The following is a 20,007-nucleotide window of genomic DNA, read 5'->3' as shown; positions in this document are numbered from 1 at the left end:
CACTTTTAATCTATAAAATGTGAAAAATATGAAAATCATACTCGAGCACAACTCGTCACATTCGTCATTTGTTTTGAGTGGTTCAATCAATTCTGGATCAATTCATTGATCCAGAAAATCTGACTGAAGCTCTTCCAGAGAGAGAGAGAGAGAAAGAAAGAAGGAAAGAAAGAGATTACGCTCAACCATTAACTGAAAAACAAATGATTGTTAAGCCAAGACAAACAAAGAGAGAGGGGGTCGCTCATGTAACCGTGTGTCTGGACTACTAAACACAAAGACGACAGGAGAGACACAGAGAGAGAGAGAGAGGGAGAGAAAAAGACAGGAGAGAGAGAGAGAGAGAAAGACAGGAGAGAGAAAGAGGACAGACAGGACGACAAGAGAGAAAAGTTGGTACTGACTTTTCTTTTCCTCCTAAATCCATCCATCTGTCTATCTGTCCACCTGTCCATCTGTCCATCCGTCCATCTGTCCATCCGTCTAGCTGGCCATCTGTCCACCTGTCTGTCTGTCCTGCCCTCCAGTCGTCCGTCAAACTGTGAGTACATTTCCTGTGATTTCCAGAGTAAATCCTCTTTTCCTTGTGTTTGTATTGAGCTGTAACTGTAATCCTTTAAGAACTCTCACCAGACTCCATACGAATATTTCACATTATTAGAGTTCACTAGAAAACCACTGTGGCAACCTTTCTTTTGAGTAAAGTGTGATGATAAAGATCCACAAACGTTCTGCATTCATCTCTTTTTTTATCGACAGACTCCAGAACGTTTAGAATGGAGCAGGTGTGGACAGATTAGAGGAAGTCTGGACAGTTTGAAACAGTTTACACGAGGCTTTGGACCGTTTTGAGAGGATTTGGAATTGTTTATAGGGTGGTTTGAATAGTTCAGAGGAGGTTTGGAACAGTTATGTCAAGTTTGAAAAAGTTTACCGGAGGGTTTTGACCGTTTTGAGAGTGTTAGGAATAGTTCGGAAGGTTCTAGATAGTTTGGAGGAGATTTGGATCAATTTTTTGTCAGGTTTGGAAAGGTTTATAGAGTTAGGGTTTGGATAGTTTGTAGAAGGTTTGGATCAGTTTTTGTGTTTTTGACAGAACCATTCAAAGGCATTTCTTGAGTTTTCAAAGTGAGTCCATGTTTTAAAGTAAATGTTTTTACAAATTAGTGTATTTTTATGAATTTGTTTCGTTCTCAACTTTACTCTGATGCCACTAAAACTGAAAACCCCAGTTTCTCTTGTTGTTGTTGTTAGGGAGTCGCCTTCCTGAGATACCACTGGATCAGAACTCTGTCTGTGGTTCTGGATCAGAACTTCTTGTGAGTGTGAAATTGTGTTTCTGTAGAGAAGAAGATGGGCTTCGCTGACCTGCTGGAAGAGGTGAGTTTAATACTGCTGAGTACTAGTCAAGTACTTTGAGTGCTGCTTCATGTACTCTTGTTTCAAAGTGATATAAACTGAGTACTGCTTCATGTACTCTTGTTACGACGTCATATAATCTGATTACTGCTTCACGTACTCTTGTTACTACGTCATATGATCTGATTACTGCTTCATGTACTCTTGTTACTACGTCATATAATCTGATTACTGCTTCACGTACTGTTGTTACTACGTCATATGATCTGATTACTGCTTCATGTACTTTCGTTACTATGTCATATAATCTGATAACTGCTTCACGTACTCTTGTGACTACGTCATATGATCTGATTACTGCTTCACGTACTCTTGTTAATACGTCATATAATCTGATTACTACGGCATATGATCTGATTACTGCTTCACGTACTCTTGTTACTACCTCATATAATCTGATTACTACGTCATATGATCTGATTACTACGTCATATGATCTGATTACTGCTTCACGTACTCTTGTTACTACCTCATATAATCTGATTACTACGTCATATGATCTGATTACTACGTCATATGATCTGATTACTACGTTATATGATCTGATTATACATCATATAATCTGATTACTGCTTAATGTACTCTTGTTACTACGTCATATAATCTGATTACTACGTCATATGATCTGATTACTACATCATATACTCTGATTACAACGTCATATAATCTGATTACTACGTTATATGATCTGATTATACATCATATAATCTGATTACTGCTTCATGTACTCTTGTTACCACGTCATATAATCTGATTACTGCTTCACGTACTCTTGTTACTACGTCATATGATCTGATTACTGCTTCACGTACTCTTGTTACTACCTCATATAATCTGATTACTACGTCATCTGATCTGACTACTACGTCATATAATCAGATTACTGCTTCATGTACTCTCGTTACTACGTCATATAATCTGATTACTACGTCATATGATCTGATTACTACATCATATACTCTGATTACAACGTCATATAATCTGATTACTACGTTATATGATCTGATTATACATCATATAATCTGATTACTGCTTCATGTACTCTTGTTACCACGTCATATAATCTGATTACTGCTTCACATACTCTTGTTACTACGTCATATGATCTGATTACTGCTTCACGTACTGTTGTTACTACCTCATATAATCTGATTACTACGTCATCTGATCTGACTACTACGTCATATAATCAGATTACTGCTTCATGTACTCTCGTTACTACCTCATATGATCTGATTACTGCTTCATGCACTCTTGTTACAACGTCATATAATCTGATCACTACTTCATGTACTCGTTACTACGTCATATTATCTGATTCCTGCTTCATGTACTCTTGTTACTGCGTCATATAATCTGATTACTGCTTCACGTACTCTTGCTACTATGTCATATGATCTGATTACTGCTTCATGTACTCTTGTTACCACGTCATATAATCTGATTACTACTTCACGTACTCTTGTTACTACGTCATATGATCTGATTACTACCTAATATAATCTGATGACTGCTTCATGTACTCTTGTGACTACATCATATAATCTGATTACTGCTTCATGTAGTCTTGTTACTACGTCATATAATCGGATTACTACATCATATGATCTGATTACTACGTCATATGATGTCATTACTGCTTCATGTACTCTTGTTACTACGTCATATAATGTGATTACAACGTCATATAATCTGATTACTACGTCATGATCTGATTACTACATCATATACTCTGATTACCACGTCATATGATCTGATTACTACATCATATAATCGGATTAGTGCTTCATGTACTCTTGTTGCTTCGTCATATGATATGATAACTACGTAATATAATCTGATTACTGCTTCATGTACTCTTGTTACTACATCATATAATCAGATTACTGCTTCATGTACTCTTGTTACTACATCATATAATGTGATTACTACGTCATATGATCTGATTACTACGTCATATAATCTGATTACTACGTCATATGATCTGATTAAAACGTCATATAATCTCATTACAACGTCATATGATCTGATTGCTACATCATATAATCTGATTGGTGCTTCATGTACTCTTGTTACGACATCATATGATCTGATTACTGCTTCATGTACTCTTGTTACTACATCATATGATCTGATTACTGCTTCATGTACTCTTGTTACTACTTCATATAATCTGATTACTACGTCATATGATCTGATTACTACGTCATATGATCTCATTACTGCTTCATGTACTCTTGTTACTACGTCATATCATCTGATTACTACGTCATTTAATGATTACTACGTCATATGATGTGATTACTACATCATATACTCTGATTACTACGTCATATAATCTGATTACTACGTCATATGATCTGATTACTACATCATATACTCAGATTACTACGTCATATAATGTGATTACTACGTCATATGATCTGATTACTACGTCATATAATCTGATTACTACGTCATATGATCTGATTAAAACGTCATATAATCTCATTACAACGTCATATGATCTGATTGCTACATCATATAATCTGATTGGTGCTTCATGTACTCTTGTTACGACATCATATGATCTGATTACTGCTTCATGTACTCTTGTTACTACGTCATATGATCTGATTACTGCTTCATGTACTCTTGTTACTACTTCATATAATCTGATTACTACGTCATATGATCTGATTACTACGTCATATGATCTCATTACTGCTTCATGTACTCTTGTTACTACGTCATATCATCTGATTACTACGTCATATAATGATTACTACGTCATATGATGTGATTACTACATCATATACTCTGATTACTACGTCATATAATCTGATTACTACGTCATATGATCTGATTACTACGTCATATACTCAGATTACTACGTCATATGATCTGATTACTACGTTATATGATCTGATTACTACATCATATCATCGGATTAGTGCTTCATGTACTCTTGTTGCTACGTCATATGATCTGATAACTACCTAATATAATCTGTCTTTTGCCGATGACTTGTGATGACGGTGTGCAATATACCCCCCCGACACCATGGACAGGTGGGTGGGTTCGGCAGGTACCAGTGGCTCCATGTGACTCTGATCAGTTTACCTGGTTTGTTGATGGCGAGTCAGAATCTGCTGAACAACTTTGTCTCAGGAATTCCCGCCCACCACTGCAGCCTGCCGACCAATCACAGCTTCCACAACCTGTCTCACTACCAGGTAACCTGTCTTCACCTGTCAGATTAGCTAATCTCAGTACTATGATGGATTCACGTGATTGGTTGTTGCAGGTGGAGGAGAAACAGTTTATCAAAGCTTTTATCCCTATGGACTCTTCAGGAACTAGATTGGACCGCTGCAAGAGGTAAACGTTATTGTTCTTTGTTTATTTCCTCTACTATAATAAAGTCCCTCTGACATCACTTCCTGTTCCACTTGCTGTTGTTCAGGTATGTGGAGCCGCAGTGGCAGCTGTTACTCCCCAACAACACCGCGAACGTAAGCGAGCTACAGACTGAAGGATGTTTGGACGGATGGACGTTCGACGACTCAGAGTTCCTCGCAACCACCGTCTCCGAGGTAACCAGTAGTACTGATATTTTAGGAGGTAGTTATGAGAGAGTGAGGTAGCACTGATACTTTAGGAGGTAGTAGTGCTACTTTAGGAGGTAGTAGTGCTACTGTTGGAGGTAATTATGAGATAGTGAAGTAGTACTGATACTTTAAGAGGCAGTGATACTTTAGGAGGTAGTAGTGCTACTTTAGGAGGTAGTAGTGATACTTTAGGACAGGGGTCTTCAACTCCTCCTCGGGCAAAGGTCCGAAACATTACAATAATATTTAACCCGCGCTATTTAGTGCCATATATATATATATATATATATATATATATTGAAGAAGCCTAGTAGTAACATCTCTGTGTAGTCAACAACTATCAAATCAAATAAAGAAAGTACACATCAATTATATTTTAACAAATTATTATTCTCAGTTTTCAAACTTAACTGGATGGATAATAAATAATACATAAATAAATGTTCTTCTCATTTCAAGTACAATAAGGGCTGGAATACAGAATAACTGACAAAACAGAAAGCTTTTGAAGAATGTGCATCTTAAAATAAAGTAATTCATTTTAGAAAAAATGAATTTCACCGAGTTGTCCTGCAGCTTTAAATTCATTTCATTCAGGTGTGAAGTGATGTCAATCACAAAGCCACAATATTATATTTTTGTCATCTAAAAAGAGAAATCAGTGAGCATGGACTTTCTCTGTGGTTATTCACACTTGTTTCAGCTCTATTCTCTCTGTTAACATCATTGTTGGGACAGTGAATTCATGCGTTAGGATTCTGATCATTTTGGGCTCTTAGGTTTATTTTCTGTGTCTTCATGTCAGATCTGAGTGGGTTTCAAAATTTTGTTCAAAGGAGTTGTGCTTTGCCTCGTAGTGTGCTTCATTTGCCGCTTTTATCAATCGTTATGGTTTCTGAACATATGACACACTGCCTGCGGGAAGAATTAACATAGAAGAGTCTGTTCATTCTTGCTTATAAATTCTATTCTCTCTGAACACGTTTCTCTTTTTGGAGAACGTCATGTGAGATAACCTCTCTGATTAGCGCAATTTTCCCGCTGTTTCTATTTCCTCGTCTCTCCCCCGTCTTTCACGTGTGTGAAAACCTCGCTCGAGTAAGGAAACTTGTCAGAATACTCATATTTGATTGGCTGAGCTGGCATCACGTGATGTGATTTACAACGCATTGGTCGGTGTGTTTCCTGCACCGCTGAACAAGTACCGTAACGGCTGAATAAGATGCGCCGGTTAAAGTACAAACTCGCTGCCTAATATATATGATTCCAAAATATCGATTTTAGGTCCTGGGTCCGGATGCAACTGCATCTGGGTCCGGATCCGGTCCGCCAGTTAAAGACCCCTGCTTTAGGAGGTTGTAGCGATACTTTAGGAGGTTGTGGTGATACTTTCGGAGATAGTACTGATACTTTAGGAGGTAGTACTGACACTTTAGGAGATAGTACTGATGCTTTAGGAGATAGTAGGCAAGGCAAGGCAAGTTTATTTGTATAGCACATTTCAACAAGGTAATTCAAAGTGCTTCACATAAAACCATTAAAAGCATCAAAACATAAGGCAAAATAAAAGGAGATTTAAAAACAATTAAAGAAACAGTGTAAGAAATAAAATTCAGTCGTAAAATGCAGAAATGCAGGAAATTGATTAATATATGAATTGAATGTGGTTCAATTAAAGGCAGCAGCAAACAGAAAGGTCTTCAATCTTGATTTAAATGAGCTGAGGGTCTCAGCAGACCTGCAGCTTTCTGGGACTTTGTTCCAGATATGTGGAGCAGAAAAACTGAACGCTGCTTCTCCATGTTTAGTTCTGACTCTGGGAACAGAAAGTAGACCGGTCCCAGACGACCTGAGGGGTCGGGATGGTTCATAAGGTAGCAGCAGATCAGAGATGTATTTTGGCCCTAAACCATTCAGTGCTTTGTAAACCAACAGCAGGATTTTAAAGTCAATTCTTTGTTGGACAGGAAGCCAGTGCAAAGACCTCAGAACTGGAGTGATGTGATACACCCTCCTGGTCTTAGTGAGGACTTCAGCTGCAGCTTTCTGACGGACTTTTTACAGAGACCTGTAAACACACCGTTACAGTAGTCCAGTCTGCTGAAGATAAATGCGTGGACAAGTTTTTCCAAATCCTGTTGAGACATAAATCCTCTAATCCTTGATATATTCTTCAGGTGATAATAGGCTGATTTTGTAATTGTCTTGATATGGCTGTTCAGATTGAGGTCTGAATCCATAACTACACCTAGATTTCTGGCTTGGTTTGTGGGTTTTAACATCAGTGACTGAAGCTGAGCGGTGATTTTCAATTGTTCGTCCTTGGTACCAAAAACAATTACTTCTGTTTTATCTTTGTTTAATTGAAGAAAATTCTGGCACATCCAGTTGTTGATTTGTTCAATGCAGTTACCCAGCCCTTGTATGGGATTATAGTCACTGTCAGGATCCAGGATCCCTGTCTGACCCATTGTGTGTTTCCCCTGATCTCCTCTACTCAGGTGTCCTGTCATTCCCCTGTTTGTTATTGTGTGCCATGTGCTCTGTGTTTGTCCTCTGCCTCGAGACACCTCCCATGGCCACACCCGTGATTGTGCACAGCTGAGGACACTCCAACCGATCACCTCCTGCGGCCTGACACACCAGACTCAGGTCCCACTAATGATTCCCCTGTCTCTATATAAACTCTGGTCCTGCAGTCTGGGGTTGTCAGGTCGTACCGTCTTTCACCCGCTTCAACCCTGTGGCATCCTCTGCCCTCCTTGTGTTCTACGGATTACACTCCGCCGCTCTGCCCGCCTTGTGTTACACGGACTACACACGCCGTCAAGCTACCAGCCCTCCGGTGTCGAGCCACGGGCCTCACACCGTCGATCTGTCTACTCTCTGGTATCGAGCCACGGGACTTCACGCCGTCAAGCTACCAGCCCTCCGGTGTCGAGCCACGGGCCTTACACCGTCGATCTGCCACTCGGGTGTCGGACCACGGGCTCCACACCTTCCTGTCTTAGTCAGGCTAAATAAAACCTGTTTCCATTAACTTCTGTCTCCTGTGGTTTTGCGTTTGGGTCCTACCTGTGAACTCCCGTGACCGAACGACCTGACACCATAATGGACCCAGCAACCACAGGAGCAGCTACGCTGGACAGAACTAACAGGCTGCTGGAGGAGATGAGAAGTTTCGCTGCTGAAGTTTCTCGGATTGGCTGGTTCGGGCAGGAACTAGCCCGGGCAGTCAAGTCTCCACCAGTTCCAGCACCCGCACTATTCCCGCCTGTCCTCGCTCCGCCGGTCTGGGAATCCCCCGTGCCGGCTCCGGATCCCTATGACGGAACACTGGGGAAGTGCCAGGGCTTCCTGTTGCTATGCCAACGGGTATTTGACCGTCAGCCTCAGACTTTTGCCTCGGGCGGGTCCAAGGTGTCCTACGTGGTTGGATTACTGCGGGGAAGGGCTTTGGACTGGGCCTCGAGAACATTAGGTTTGGATCGGACTAATACTGTTTGTTATGTGGACTTTGTGGCGGATCTGATGAGAGTTTTTGACCCTCTGGGGGACTCTGAGTATATGGCTAAGCACCTTCTCAGCCGGAGAGAGGGCCAAGCACGCGTTGCGGAACACTCAGTTGTCCGGCCGACTCCGGGCCCCTGTAGTCGGACGGCATTCTGGCCGACACCGTATCTGGCTGCTGCCTCTGCGCCAGCCCCAGTTCCTATCGCCTCTGCGCCACAGCTTTCCCCAGTCCCGGCCGCCGCCGTCTCCGAACCGTGCCGACCTCCAGTCCCGGCCGTCTCCGAACCGTGGCGACCTCCCGTCCCGGCCGCCGCCGTCTCCGAACCGCGGCGACCTCCCGTCCCGGCCGCCGGTGTCTCCGAACCGCGGCGACCTCCCGTCCCGGCCGCCGGTGTCTCCGAACCGCGGCGACCTCCGTCCCGGCCTCCGCCGTCTCCGAACCGCGGCAACCTCCGGTCCCGGCCGTCGCCTCCGAGCCCCGGCCTCTCCCAGACCCGGCTGCTGCCGTCCCAGAGCAGCAGCGACTTCTGTCTCCTGTGGTTTTGCGTTTGGGTCCTACCTGTGAACTCCCGTGACAGTCCCCTGGTGACATAGTTATGTAGATTTGTGTGTCGTCTGCATAATTATGATAACACTGATACTTTAAGAGGTAGTGATACTTTAGAAGGTTCTAGTGATACTTTAGGAGGTTGTAGTGATACTTTAGGAGGTAGTAGTGATACTTTAGGAGGTTGTAGCGATACTTTAGAAGATTAGATTAGAAAACTTTATTAATCCCCAGTGGGGAAACTCTTTTGCCACCCAAAACTTCAGCTCTATTCTCTGTACAGACGACAGCCCACAGTACACAACAACACAGTACACAGCAGACAAAAACATATTACAAAGGATAAATAACACCAGACAATGCCATATAAAACATGATCGACATCAGAAAGATAAAAAAAACTCTAAAGGTGTGCATTAAAAAATCGGACTGCTGATGGAACGAAAGACCTTCTTACTCGTTCAGTAGAACACTGAGGCCTCCTAAGTCTCTCACTCGATGAGCTTCGGAGTCCATTGAAGACACCGTGTAGTGGACGGCCTTCATACAAGACAATTGTTTTTAACTTGGCCCTTGTTCGCTTTTCAACAGTGATTTCTAGTGAGTCTGGGGTAAGACCAATCACTGAGCAAGCCTTTTTGATCATCTTATTGATCCTGTTTTTATCATCCACAGTGATGCCGCCCCCCCAGCAGAGCACAGCATCAAAAAGAACACCAGCCAAGATCCCCTGATAGGAAACATGAAGAAGCTTCCTGCTGTTGTCAAAGGATCTGAGCTTCCTCAGGAAGAAGAGTCTTGACTGAGCCTTTTTAAAAACAGCATCAGTGTTCTTCTTCCAGTTTAATTTACTGTCCAGATAGACCCCGAGATATTCATACGACTGGACTATCTCTATCTGCTGACCTGCAATACTCTCTGGGGAGACCTGCTCCTTCTTCCTTCTAAAATCAATGACCAGCTCTTTGGTCTTTCCAATATTTAGTTTTAAAAAGTTTTCATCACACCAGCTGACAAATGATTCAACCTCCCGTTTGTAGGCCAGGTCGTTGCCTCGGGTAAGTAGAGCAACCAGAGCAGTGTCATCTGAGAACTTCTGGATGTTACAGGACACATGGCTCTGCCTGTAGTCAGCTGAGAGAAGAGTGAGATAGAGTGAGAGTAAAAAGGGGGATAAAACTGTTCCCTGTGGTGCTCCAGTTTTAGTTAAGATGGTGTCAGACAGTTTGTTATCAAGCCTGACAAACTGTGGTCGAGACAGAAGGTAATCCGAAACCCAAGCAACAGTTGTATTGTGCAGTTTAAAAGTCATACGTTTTTTTTAGCTAAAAGGTGCGGTTGGATTGTATTAAAAGCACTGGAAAAGTCAAAGAACATGATTCGAACAGAGCTGGCAGTTGTTGCAAGATGACTATAAATAGTGTGGCGCATAAAAAGTAGTGCATCATCTACCCCTACACCCTTCCTGTATGCAAACTGCAAAGGATCTTGGAAGACTGAGACCTGTGTACTCAGGTGACCCAGGACAACCCTTTCAAAACATTTCATTATGTGCGACGTCAGAGCTATAGGTCTCAGGTTAGTAAGACTATGACTCCTCACACTGTTTTTCTTTGGGATTGGGACTAAACAAGATGTTTTCCACATTACTGGAATTTTCGATGAAGACAGAGACAAGGAAAAGATCAAATGAAGGACTGAGCACAGCTGGTCAGCACAGACCTTAAGGGTGCGTGGATGGACACCGTCAGGGCCTGCTGCCTTGTTCACCTTAAGGCGCTTTAGCTGCTGTCGAACCTCCTCAACATTTAGTACAATAGCTGGGCTACAGTCCTCAGGACTACTCGGTGCAAGAGAAGAGAGGATGCTCTCGTGAGATGCAGAGAAATCTAATTCATCAAACCTTGCAAAGAACTGGTTTGCTTCACTTACATTGATCCCAGCACCAGGGACGCTGGCAGAGCTGGTCCCATAACCAGTAATAGATTTCATGCCGTTCCAGAGGCCCCTTGTGTTACTGTTGGACATCTGTCCTTCAACCCTTTCCTTATATTTACACTTACCCTGTTTGACAATTGCTTTTAATTCCTTTTGGGCAGTTTTAATCATGTCTTTGTTGCCGCTGAGAAAAGCAGTTTTCTTCCTATTAATAGCAACTTTAATCACCCAAGGTTTGTTATTCGGGAAAGTTTTTATTTGTTTACAGGGAATGATATTCTCGACACAGTAATTAATATAACTGGTGACTTTATCAGAGATGCTGTCCAGATCATTGTCATCCTCCAGAAACACAGTCCAGTCAGTGCACTCAAAGCACCCTCTGAACGGTTCACATGCATCCTCCGTCCACACACCAACAGACTTGGACGTAACTGGCAGCTTCCGGATTCAAGGAGAGTAGCTGGGTGTCAATAATATCAGATTATGATCCGATTGTCCAAGAGGGGGGAGCATCTTTGACATAAAAATGTCCTTAATGTTTACATAAAACAAATCGATAGTTGTATCAGCCCTCGTAGGGCATGACACCATTTGTTTGAAAGAGGGTAGGGTGGCTGAGAGAGAGCAGTGATTAAAATCTCCATTTATAATAACCAGCGCATCTGGAGAGGAGCGTTGCAGGTCATGGGTGACTCTTGATATAGTCTCTGTGGCCAGCTTCCCGTTACCCGATGGAGGAATGTAGACAACTTGAACGATCACATGGAGAACTCCCTGGGCGAATAGTAAGGTCGGCAACTTACCGCGAGCAGCTCAATGTTCGGGTCACAAACGCTCTCTTTCACCGTGACATGACCAGGATGACACCACCGGTCATTCACATAAAGGCAAACACCACCACCTTGTTTTTTTCCAGTCTTTGCTGGGTCTCTGTCCATCCTGTGTAGTGAAAAACCCTCCATTTTCACATGAGACTCAGGTATACTCACCTGGCAAAACTCACCTGATAGTAGTGATACTTTAGGAGGTTGTAGCGATACTTTAGGAGGTTGTAGTGATACTTTAGGAGGTAGTAGTGATACTTTGGGAGGTTGTAGTGATACTTTAGAAGGTAGTAGTGATACTTTAGGAGGTAGTAGTGGTACTTTAGGAGGTTCTAAACCTACTGTCACTCTGATTCTGTCTCTTTTCTTCAGTGGGAGCTGGTGTGTTCTCTGCGTCCTCTGAAACAGATGATTCAGACCATTTATATGGGCGGAGTTTTAGCAGGAGCCATTATTTTCGGAGGACTTTCAGACAGGTAAAACTCACCTGGTAAAACTCACCTGTTAACACTGCAAACATACATATAACATTCAAGTCTTTGACCTGTGATGTTTTGAACCAACAGTGGATATCAAGCAATGTTTTTATGTCAATGTTTTAGTTGCATGTTGTCCTGTGAACATGTCGTAGGTGTTAATATCAAATCAATACTAATCTCCCTTTCTGTCTCTCTCGCTCTCTCTCTCTCAGGTTTGGGAGGCGGTCTGTCCTTATATGGTCATACCTTCAGCTGGGTATTCTCGGTTGTAGCTCCGCCCTATCTCCTTCATACTCCGCCTATTGTGTTTTTAGGTTTTTGAGTGGGATGGCGGTGTCCGGCATCATCCTGAATGGAGTCTCACTGAGTACGTAGTATGTCTGTCTGTCTACATGTATCTTGGTCTACCTGTATGTCTGTCTACCCGTTTGTCTGTCTACCTGTCTGTCTGTCTGTCGGTCATGAACTGCAGGTTCTTTAACGTCTTTGTTTCTTCTTGATTCTTTATGGAAACTGATGTGTCCTTAGAGGTTGATCAACATGTCTGTCTACCTGTCTGTCTCCAGAGGTGGAGTGGATCCCGACCAAAGAGAGGACGTTAGTGGGCACACTAAGCTCCTTCTTTTTCACCTTTGGTCAGATGATCCTGGCCGGGCTTGCCTATTGGCTGAGAGACTGGAGGAAGTTACAGCTGGTCGTCTGTGCCCCCATGTTCCTGTTCTTCAGCTACAGCTGGTCAGTGTCCACTTTCAAATCTACTTCCTCTTCCTGCTCTCTGATTGGTCGGGGAGTTCTGATCCGGCTGTTCTCTGATTGGTCAGGTGGTACGTAGAGTCGGCTCGTTGGTTGGTTCTGAACCGTCAGTCTGAGGAAGCATTAAAGAGTCTTCATCGAGTCGCTCGAATCAACGGAAAACCAGAGGTTGTGGACAAATTAACCCTGGAGGTAACCTGTCTGTATGTCTGTCTGTCTGTCTGTCTTGGGTATACAGATGTGTGATATCCGATCAGAAGCTCAGATCAGTTTTCTGTAACCTGCAGGTTCTTCACTCTCACATGAATAAGGAGATTGAGTCGAGTCGGTCAACGTACACAGCGTACGATCTTCTAAAGACCAGAGCGATGAGACGGATCTCCATCTGTCTGGTGGTTGTCTGGTCAGAAGATTCACCTGCTTTATATATAACAATAATAATAATATCAACTTCTTTTTGATACAAGCTTTAGGAGATGTTTTCAAAGAGAATCACTAATTAGCAAGCTACAGCAATTTTGGAGGGAAATACATTAATTGGGTCTGAAGAAGATCAAGTTGAGACTGATCAAATATTTAAGTGGGATTATAGTAATCTGTATGCATTAATAGTCCTCTTCTATTTAATGTTCAATTGTACAATGACATCTGTAGATTAATATGTGGTCTTGAAGATGGGACGAGTAATGCACACGCACTAACTGCTAACTAGTCAGATCCCACTGGAGGAAGAGCAGAAGGTAGTACATGAAGGTAAATTACAGGCTTTCAGAATATGTTATAAATACATAAAACCTACATCTGTAGAAGCCAAAGCTATCAGGTACATGATCAGTACAGTTTGAAATCATTATTCAGGTTCCCTCAATAACAGACTAATTAACCCACTTCAGCTGTTATTTGAACCCGAACCTCCATCTTTTCCTAAACCTCCGGTCCCTTTTAGTGGGATGGAGGTGTGGTATTTATGTAAACGATGGAGACATATTGATTCACAATATGAACGTTGGTATTCTATTTTATGCTGATGACATTGTGTTGGTTAGAGAGGAAAATATTAATCTACACAAAATGCTGCATATTATGTGTTTATGGTGCAGTAAAAAGAGACGGTGAAAACACAGATTATACATTTTAGAAAGCAGATCAATATTTCAGTTTGGAACAAAGGCTTATTATAAATATATATTAGTGCTGGGCAACGATTAAAATATTTAATCGCATGGATTTTGGAGTTGAAATTTTTCAACTTCTGCGAAATAATTGCGTGACGCTGTGGCGCGATAGCCTATCAGCGTTGAGTTGCTCCCCCTGTCATCACTGACTTCCTGCCGTTGTTGAATCAGGAAATAAATCCTGTAGCCGTCTGTGTTCACCCAGAGCTCTACGATACCACATATCAACAGAGACCGGACCAAACTATGTGTATAAATGTGTGTGTGTAAACCATACGGTACAAACAATGAATAGACGCTACCGTATTTACGTCTACATGACGTTATTGAGTGCTGGTGGAGCTGCTACGATGTTAGCATAGCCTAGCACCGATCCATCAGAGCTCCATTGAGAAGACCAGTAACCTACAAATCGGCATCATTACGTAGTTATTTCGGAGTCCCTTTTTGTCGGTTTATTGCCGTTGAATCACAGCCAAATCAGTTTATGTTGTGTTCCTACAGCTGTAGTAAACAGCGACCGGTGGCTTGCTAGACAGTGAATACAGCTCGATACAATCCACGGAGCTCCTCTGAACAATGTTATGAACCAGACATGACGGCGTTTAGTTTCCCGGGATATCTGTGACTTCCACAACACGTAGAAATAGAGGTTATTTTTTCCATGGTTAATGGCGGACAGTTGAACGGATCCAGGTCTATAAACCACGGCCCCTCTCCGGCGGTGCGCAATTCGCGCAAATCGCCAATCGCGTTTGGTGTGAACACGACTGGCGGGTGATTTTGAGGCACGTCAAAAAATCTACGCGTTTGGTGTGAACGCAGCATAAGTGTCTGCTGAGTTGACCACGGAGATCTGAGTGTCTGCTGACTTTACCGCAGCGATGTCCAGTAGTCTCCAGGGAGATCAACAGCTGGTGCAGCTTCTCTCTTTATTTCTGCCCCCCCTCGACCAGAAGCGGAAGTCACCTTTTCTCTACGGCAACCCTGAAGGGACATATCATCTCCAATACAAAACGATAAACATGAGACAGTCTGTTAAAATAATAATACATTTAAAATAATTACCTGTTTTTTTTGTGTGTTTTCTTGTGTTTTTTGATAATTATTATTATTATTTTTTTTCCTATCTCAAAAGGCTCAAGGACATACACACACACACACACACACACACACACACACACACACACACACACACACACATAAATACATACACAACTGACTATAGGATGTTTGCTGGCTTTTATCCCACTGTTCTTTTCATCCTCTTGTTGTTATGTATATGTCTTGTCTCTTGTATTTCAATGGAAAAAAAAAAGAAATTCATGATAATACATTTCAAAAATGCGTTAACACGCGATAAAATAATTGTCGGCGTTAATTAATGAATGCGTTAACGCAATAATAACGCATTAACTTGCCCAGCACTAATATATATATATATATATATATATATATTAGCGCTAATATATATATATATATATATATATATATATATATATATATATATATATATATATATATATATATATATATATATATATATATATTACGATAAGATAAGATAAGATAAGATAATCCTTTATTAGTCCCTCAGTGGGGAAATTACAGGATTACAGCAGCATTGCTCACAAGTAAATAAAATAAATAAAAGCTAAAAATCAAGTAATATAATAAACTAAACAGTAAACAGTAAAACAGTAATAAAATAAGACAGTAAAGAAGAGTATTAAATATACCAGTATATACAGAATATATATACAGACGGATCAGGTAAATACTTAAACGTATTGGATATTGCACGGCTTAGATAAGATATTGCACCAGGTGAATGAATTAAAGTGTTAGTGTTCAGAGTGTTCAAAGTGTTCGTGTTCAAGTGTTAGTGGTCTACCGAGAGCAGTTTGTTGTGCATAATATATATTAGTGCTATATGTAATATATATATATATATATATTAGCGCTAATATGTATATATATATATATATATATATATATATATATATATATATATATATATATATATATATATATATATATATATATATATATATATATATTAGTATATATATATATATATATTAGTATATATATATATTAGTGCTGGGCAACGATTACAATCAAAAACGATTAATCGCAAAAAATGATTATGCGCAAAATTCAATAATGAATTAAAAAGTAGTTTATTGCGCACTTTTATTTTGAAAGTACTGCTATATGAACAAAAGATCAATACATTTGGTGTAAACACTTTAAACACATCAGGATGTTGTTAGCGGCAGTATTCCCTTTACACAGTAGCAGTTATAACACAGTTATTATGATTCTGATCACAGATATTCAGCCGGTGTTCACAACTTTATCTTCATGTGTGTAAGAGATGACATTTAAATATACTTCTTGAAAACTGCAAACCTATCTACGTTTGTTAAACTCTCAGTAGTGATAACTAAATGATGCTTATTATACATATTACAAAAAAAACACTTTAAAAACTCTAAAACAATCATTTAAATGAATCATTCATTTTTTGCTTTTTGGGGTATTTTGGTCAGACACATATGCAACGCTGATTACCGTAATATGTGTGGTATTTGTTATAAATGTACGTTGGTACATAGAGGGTGATAAGAAGCTGTACATGGAGGGACATAGGACCCAGGGGAATGTATGTGAAGGAAGCAGGAAGAGACGCCACACAAACAGCTGTTCACTGCTCGCTGCCGGTTCTTGTGTTAAAAATGTCCGCTTAATAATAAAATAAAAACTGCGTTAACGCGCGCTAAAATAATTGTCGGCGTTAATTAATTAATGCATTAACGTGTTAACTTGCCTAGCACTCATATATAGATAGAGTCAAGATATAAATATCTTGACTTTGTCTTTTATGAAAACACGAGTGTTTCAGATTGAATTAGATTTCTGAGGTCTGTGATAAATAGATGAAAATATAAAGGAAAATAAATCTACCTGTCTACTTGTCCGCCTGTCCACCTGTCCATCCGTCCACCTGTATATCATCAGTATGTCTTCCTCTGCAGGTTCTCCACCAGTTTTGCATACTACGGTTTGGCAATGGACCTGCAGAAGTTCGGGGTGAGTCACCTGAATATAATTAATATATAATATAATTAATGCTTAACGTGCACCTGATACCAGAGGTTTAGATCATTGTTCGAAGGTAGAGAGAGGAAACGTCACACCTGTTTGTGAACCCGTCCTCATTTCCCCTCAGCGTCTGAGAGCGACGCCCAACGAGCCTTTAGTGTCATTATGAGACACTTAGAGAATAAGCTGTGGATGGTTCAAACAAACACACGTTAGAGTCACAAAGTGATATCGAGTTATTTTAAAGTTACTTTAAAGTTTAAAGTTTAGTGATGTGTGTGTGATGTGTTTTCTGGACTTATGTCACGTTGTTTACGTTTTAGTTATTTTACATAATTAATTTAAGCCCAACCAGTAGGTTTTCCCTAATTAAGTGTTTTTGTTTCTGCGTGTCTTTCTACCTTTTTACCTGCCTGTCTGTCTGTCTCTGTCTGTCTGTCTGTCTGTCTGTCTGTCTGTCTGTCTGTCTGTCTGTCTGTCTGTCTGTATATATGTCTGTCTGTCTGTCTCGCTGTATGTCTGTCTGTCTGCCTGTCTTGTCTGTCTGTCTGTCTGTCTGTCTGTCTGCCTGTCTCTCTGTCTGTCTGTCTCTCTGTCTTTCTGTCTGTCTGCCTGTCTCTCTGTCTGTCTCTCTGTCTGCCTGCCTGCCTGCCTGCCTGTCTGTCTGTCTGTCTGTCTGTCTGTCTCTCTCATGTTTGTTCACTTTGGTTTAACCCTTCTTGTCCTCCTATTGGCTGATGCTTGTTCCAGGTGAGTATCTATCAGATGCAGATGATTTTTGGAGCTGTTGATTTTCCCGCCAAACTGATGGCTCTGGGCATGCTCACTTACCTGGGGAGGCGGGTCTCTCAGGCCACCTGTCTGTTCGTGTCTGCTGTCATCATCTTCGCAAACATCTTTGTCCCCACAGGTAGTACTCACTAATATACATTATACACACAGTAATGCACACTAATACACATTATATATGATACATATTATATATATGATACATAATGACATATGATGATATATATAACATATAATGATATATATGCTATATAATCAGAATCAGAACTGTTTATTGCCAATGTATGTTTCACATACAAGGAATTTGTCATGACGGGTGGTGCATAACATTAAACAATCAACAACAATTAACACAGTGCAAGAAATAGAAACGTTAAAATTTACAATAGAATATAAAATAATATAAAATAAAGTGCACAGACAAACAGATAACAGTACTTTAAACAAGTGTAATGTAAAAGTGACAAGTGTGACAAGGGATGTGCAGGGGAGTGACCGGTAGGAGGTTGTGCTGGGGATGACAGTCAGTGGGGGTCCCGGGCTTTGTTAATGAGCCCGACTGCTGACGGGAAGAAACTGTTCGTGTGGCGTGAGGTCTTGGTCCTGTTGGAGGTCTTGGTCCTGATGGACCGCAGCCTCCTGCCAGATGGAAGGGGCACGAACAGTTCATGTCCAGGGTGAGAGGGGTCGGCTACGATCCTTCTTGCTCGCTTCAGGGTCCTTGAAGCAAACAAGTCCTGGAGGGACGGCAGATTGCAGCCAATCACCCTCTCAGCAGTGATATATAATGATACATAATGATACATAATGATATTTATGAACACACAGACATGCAGACCATGAGGACCGTGTTGGCGTGTCTCGGTAAAGGTTTCACCTCGGCCTCCTTCACCACCGTCTACCTGTACACCGGAGAGCTCTACCCAACCGTCATCAGGTGAGACAGGCTGCCTTCAGCAAGACACAAAGATGAGGACATGTTTACGTATGATGTCACATATAGAATGAGAATGTCCCACATAAACCCAAATAAAACATGATGTATGGTGTGTGTGTCTTCAGACAGACAGGAATGGGCTTCGTCTCCACCATGGCCAGAATTGGCAGCATGGCGGCCCCTGCCGTCCTCATCCTGGACGAGGTGACATCGCTGACTCAAACCTTAACAATCATCAACTCATTGATTAATAATTATTCTTTTTAATACTCTTTATTCATAAAATCGATGTCATTGATCTAAAGAATAAATATATCATGTGTTACAGTCTTAAAACAGATCTTCTCCGGTCTCTCTGCTTCAGCTTCATTGTTGCTAATGCTACTTGTTGCTAACTGTACTTATGGACTACATTTCCCAGGTATTCCCTGCTCTGCCCAGTATGGTGTACGGGGGGTCGGCAGTGTTGGCCAGCTGCTTCGCCTGCTTCCTGCCGGAGACGCTTAACATTCCGCTGCCCGACACCATCGAAGACGTGGAGGAGAGATGGTGAGCTAATGGCGAACGCCTAACAATCAGCTTCCTTAGCAGTGTTAGCTTCTAGAGCATCTTTAGCTTAATTTGCATTGATGTCTTCATTAGCATCATCAGCTTTATTACCACCATTAGATTTGTTAGCAAGCTGCTGGTCTTAATCAATAAGTAATAAATAAATAAACAAACTGTCTGTGGTTTGAAGGTCTGTAACAAGCCCCGCCCCGCGAAAAGAAGAGGGCGTGTCTTTGAAAGAGGGCGTGGACATCTGTGTTGGGGGCGTGGCCTCAACTGAAGACGTGACTTTAAAAGAGCTGAAGGAAGCTGAAGGGACTGGCCTGAACGCCCTCTGACCAATCAGACGGCTGAACTGAACCAGTCTGAATAAAGAGACTCAG

At 41.3% G+C, this 20,007-nt stretch overlaps 1 protein-coding gene across 3 annotated transcripts; it reads left to right on the top strand.

The window, feature by feature from the left end:
• The first annotated feature begins 1,270 nt into the window (after positions 1-1,270).
• On the top strand, positions 1,271-20,007 carry oatx (organic anion transporter X). Of its 3 annotated transcripts, none has more exons than XM_079282820.1 (15): positions 1,271-1,380; positions 4,470-4,634; positions 4,706-4,779; positions 4,865-4,994; positions 12,207-12,310; positions 12,526-12,680; positions 12,880-13,048; positions 13,135-13,258; positions 13,354-13,469; positions 17,283-17,337; positions 18,202-18,259; positions 18,967-19,075; positions 19,201-19,279; positions 19,497-19,624; positions 19,815-20,007. In XM_079282820.1, exons 1-15 carry the CDS (start codon positions 1,354-1,356, stop codon positions 19,960-19,962), a joined length of 1,641 nt encoding a protein of 546 aa, XP_079138946.1. In that variant the 5' UTR covers positions 1,271-1,353; the 3' UTR covers positions 19,963-20,007. The 3 variants fall into 3 exon arrangements, with proteins under 3 accessions (XP_079138946.1, XP_079138945.1, XP_079138947.1); XM_079282819.1 differs by having other exon boundaries at positions 18,100-18,259; XM_079282821.1 differs by having other exon boundaries at positions 18,100-18,259; positions 19,205-19,279; positions 19,815-19,948.

The sequence above is a fragment of the Melanostigma gelatinosum genome, assembly GCF_949748355.1.
Source record: "Melanostigma gelatinosum genome assembly, chromosome: 14".
Classification (NCBI taxonomy): domain Eukaryota; kingdom Metazoa; phylum Chordata; class Actinopteri; order Perciformes; family Zoarcidae; genus Melanostigma; species Melanostigma gelatinosum.
The sequence above is the reverse complement of the archived record's forward strand: the minus strand, read 5'-3'. Positions and strand labels throughout refer to the sequence as shown.

Coding starts and splice junctions, on each gene's coding strand:
- oatx (XM_079282819.1), top strand. CDS start 1,354: ATGGGCTTCGCTGACCTGCTGGAAGAG. Junction 19,076..19,200: donor CTCTACCCAACCGTCATCAG/GTGAGACAGGCT, acceptor GTGTGTCTTCAG/ACAGACAGGAATGGGCTTCG. Junction 19,280..19,496: donor CCGTCCTCATCCTGGACGAG/GTGACATCGCTG, acceptor TACATTTCCCAG/GTATTCCCTGCTCTGCCCAG.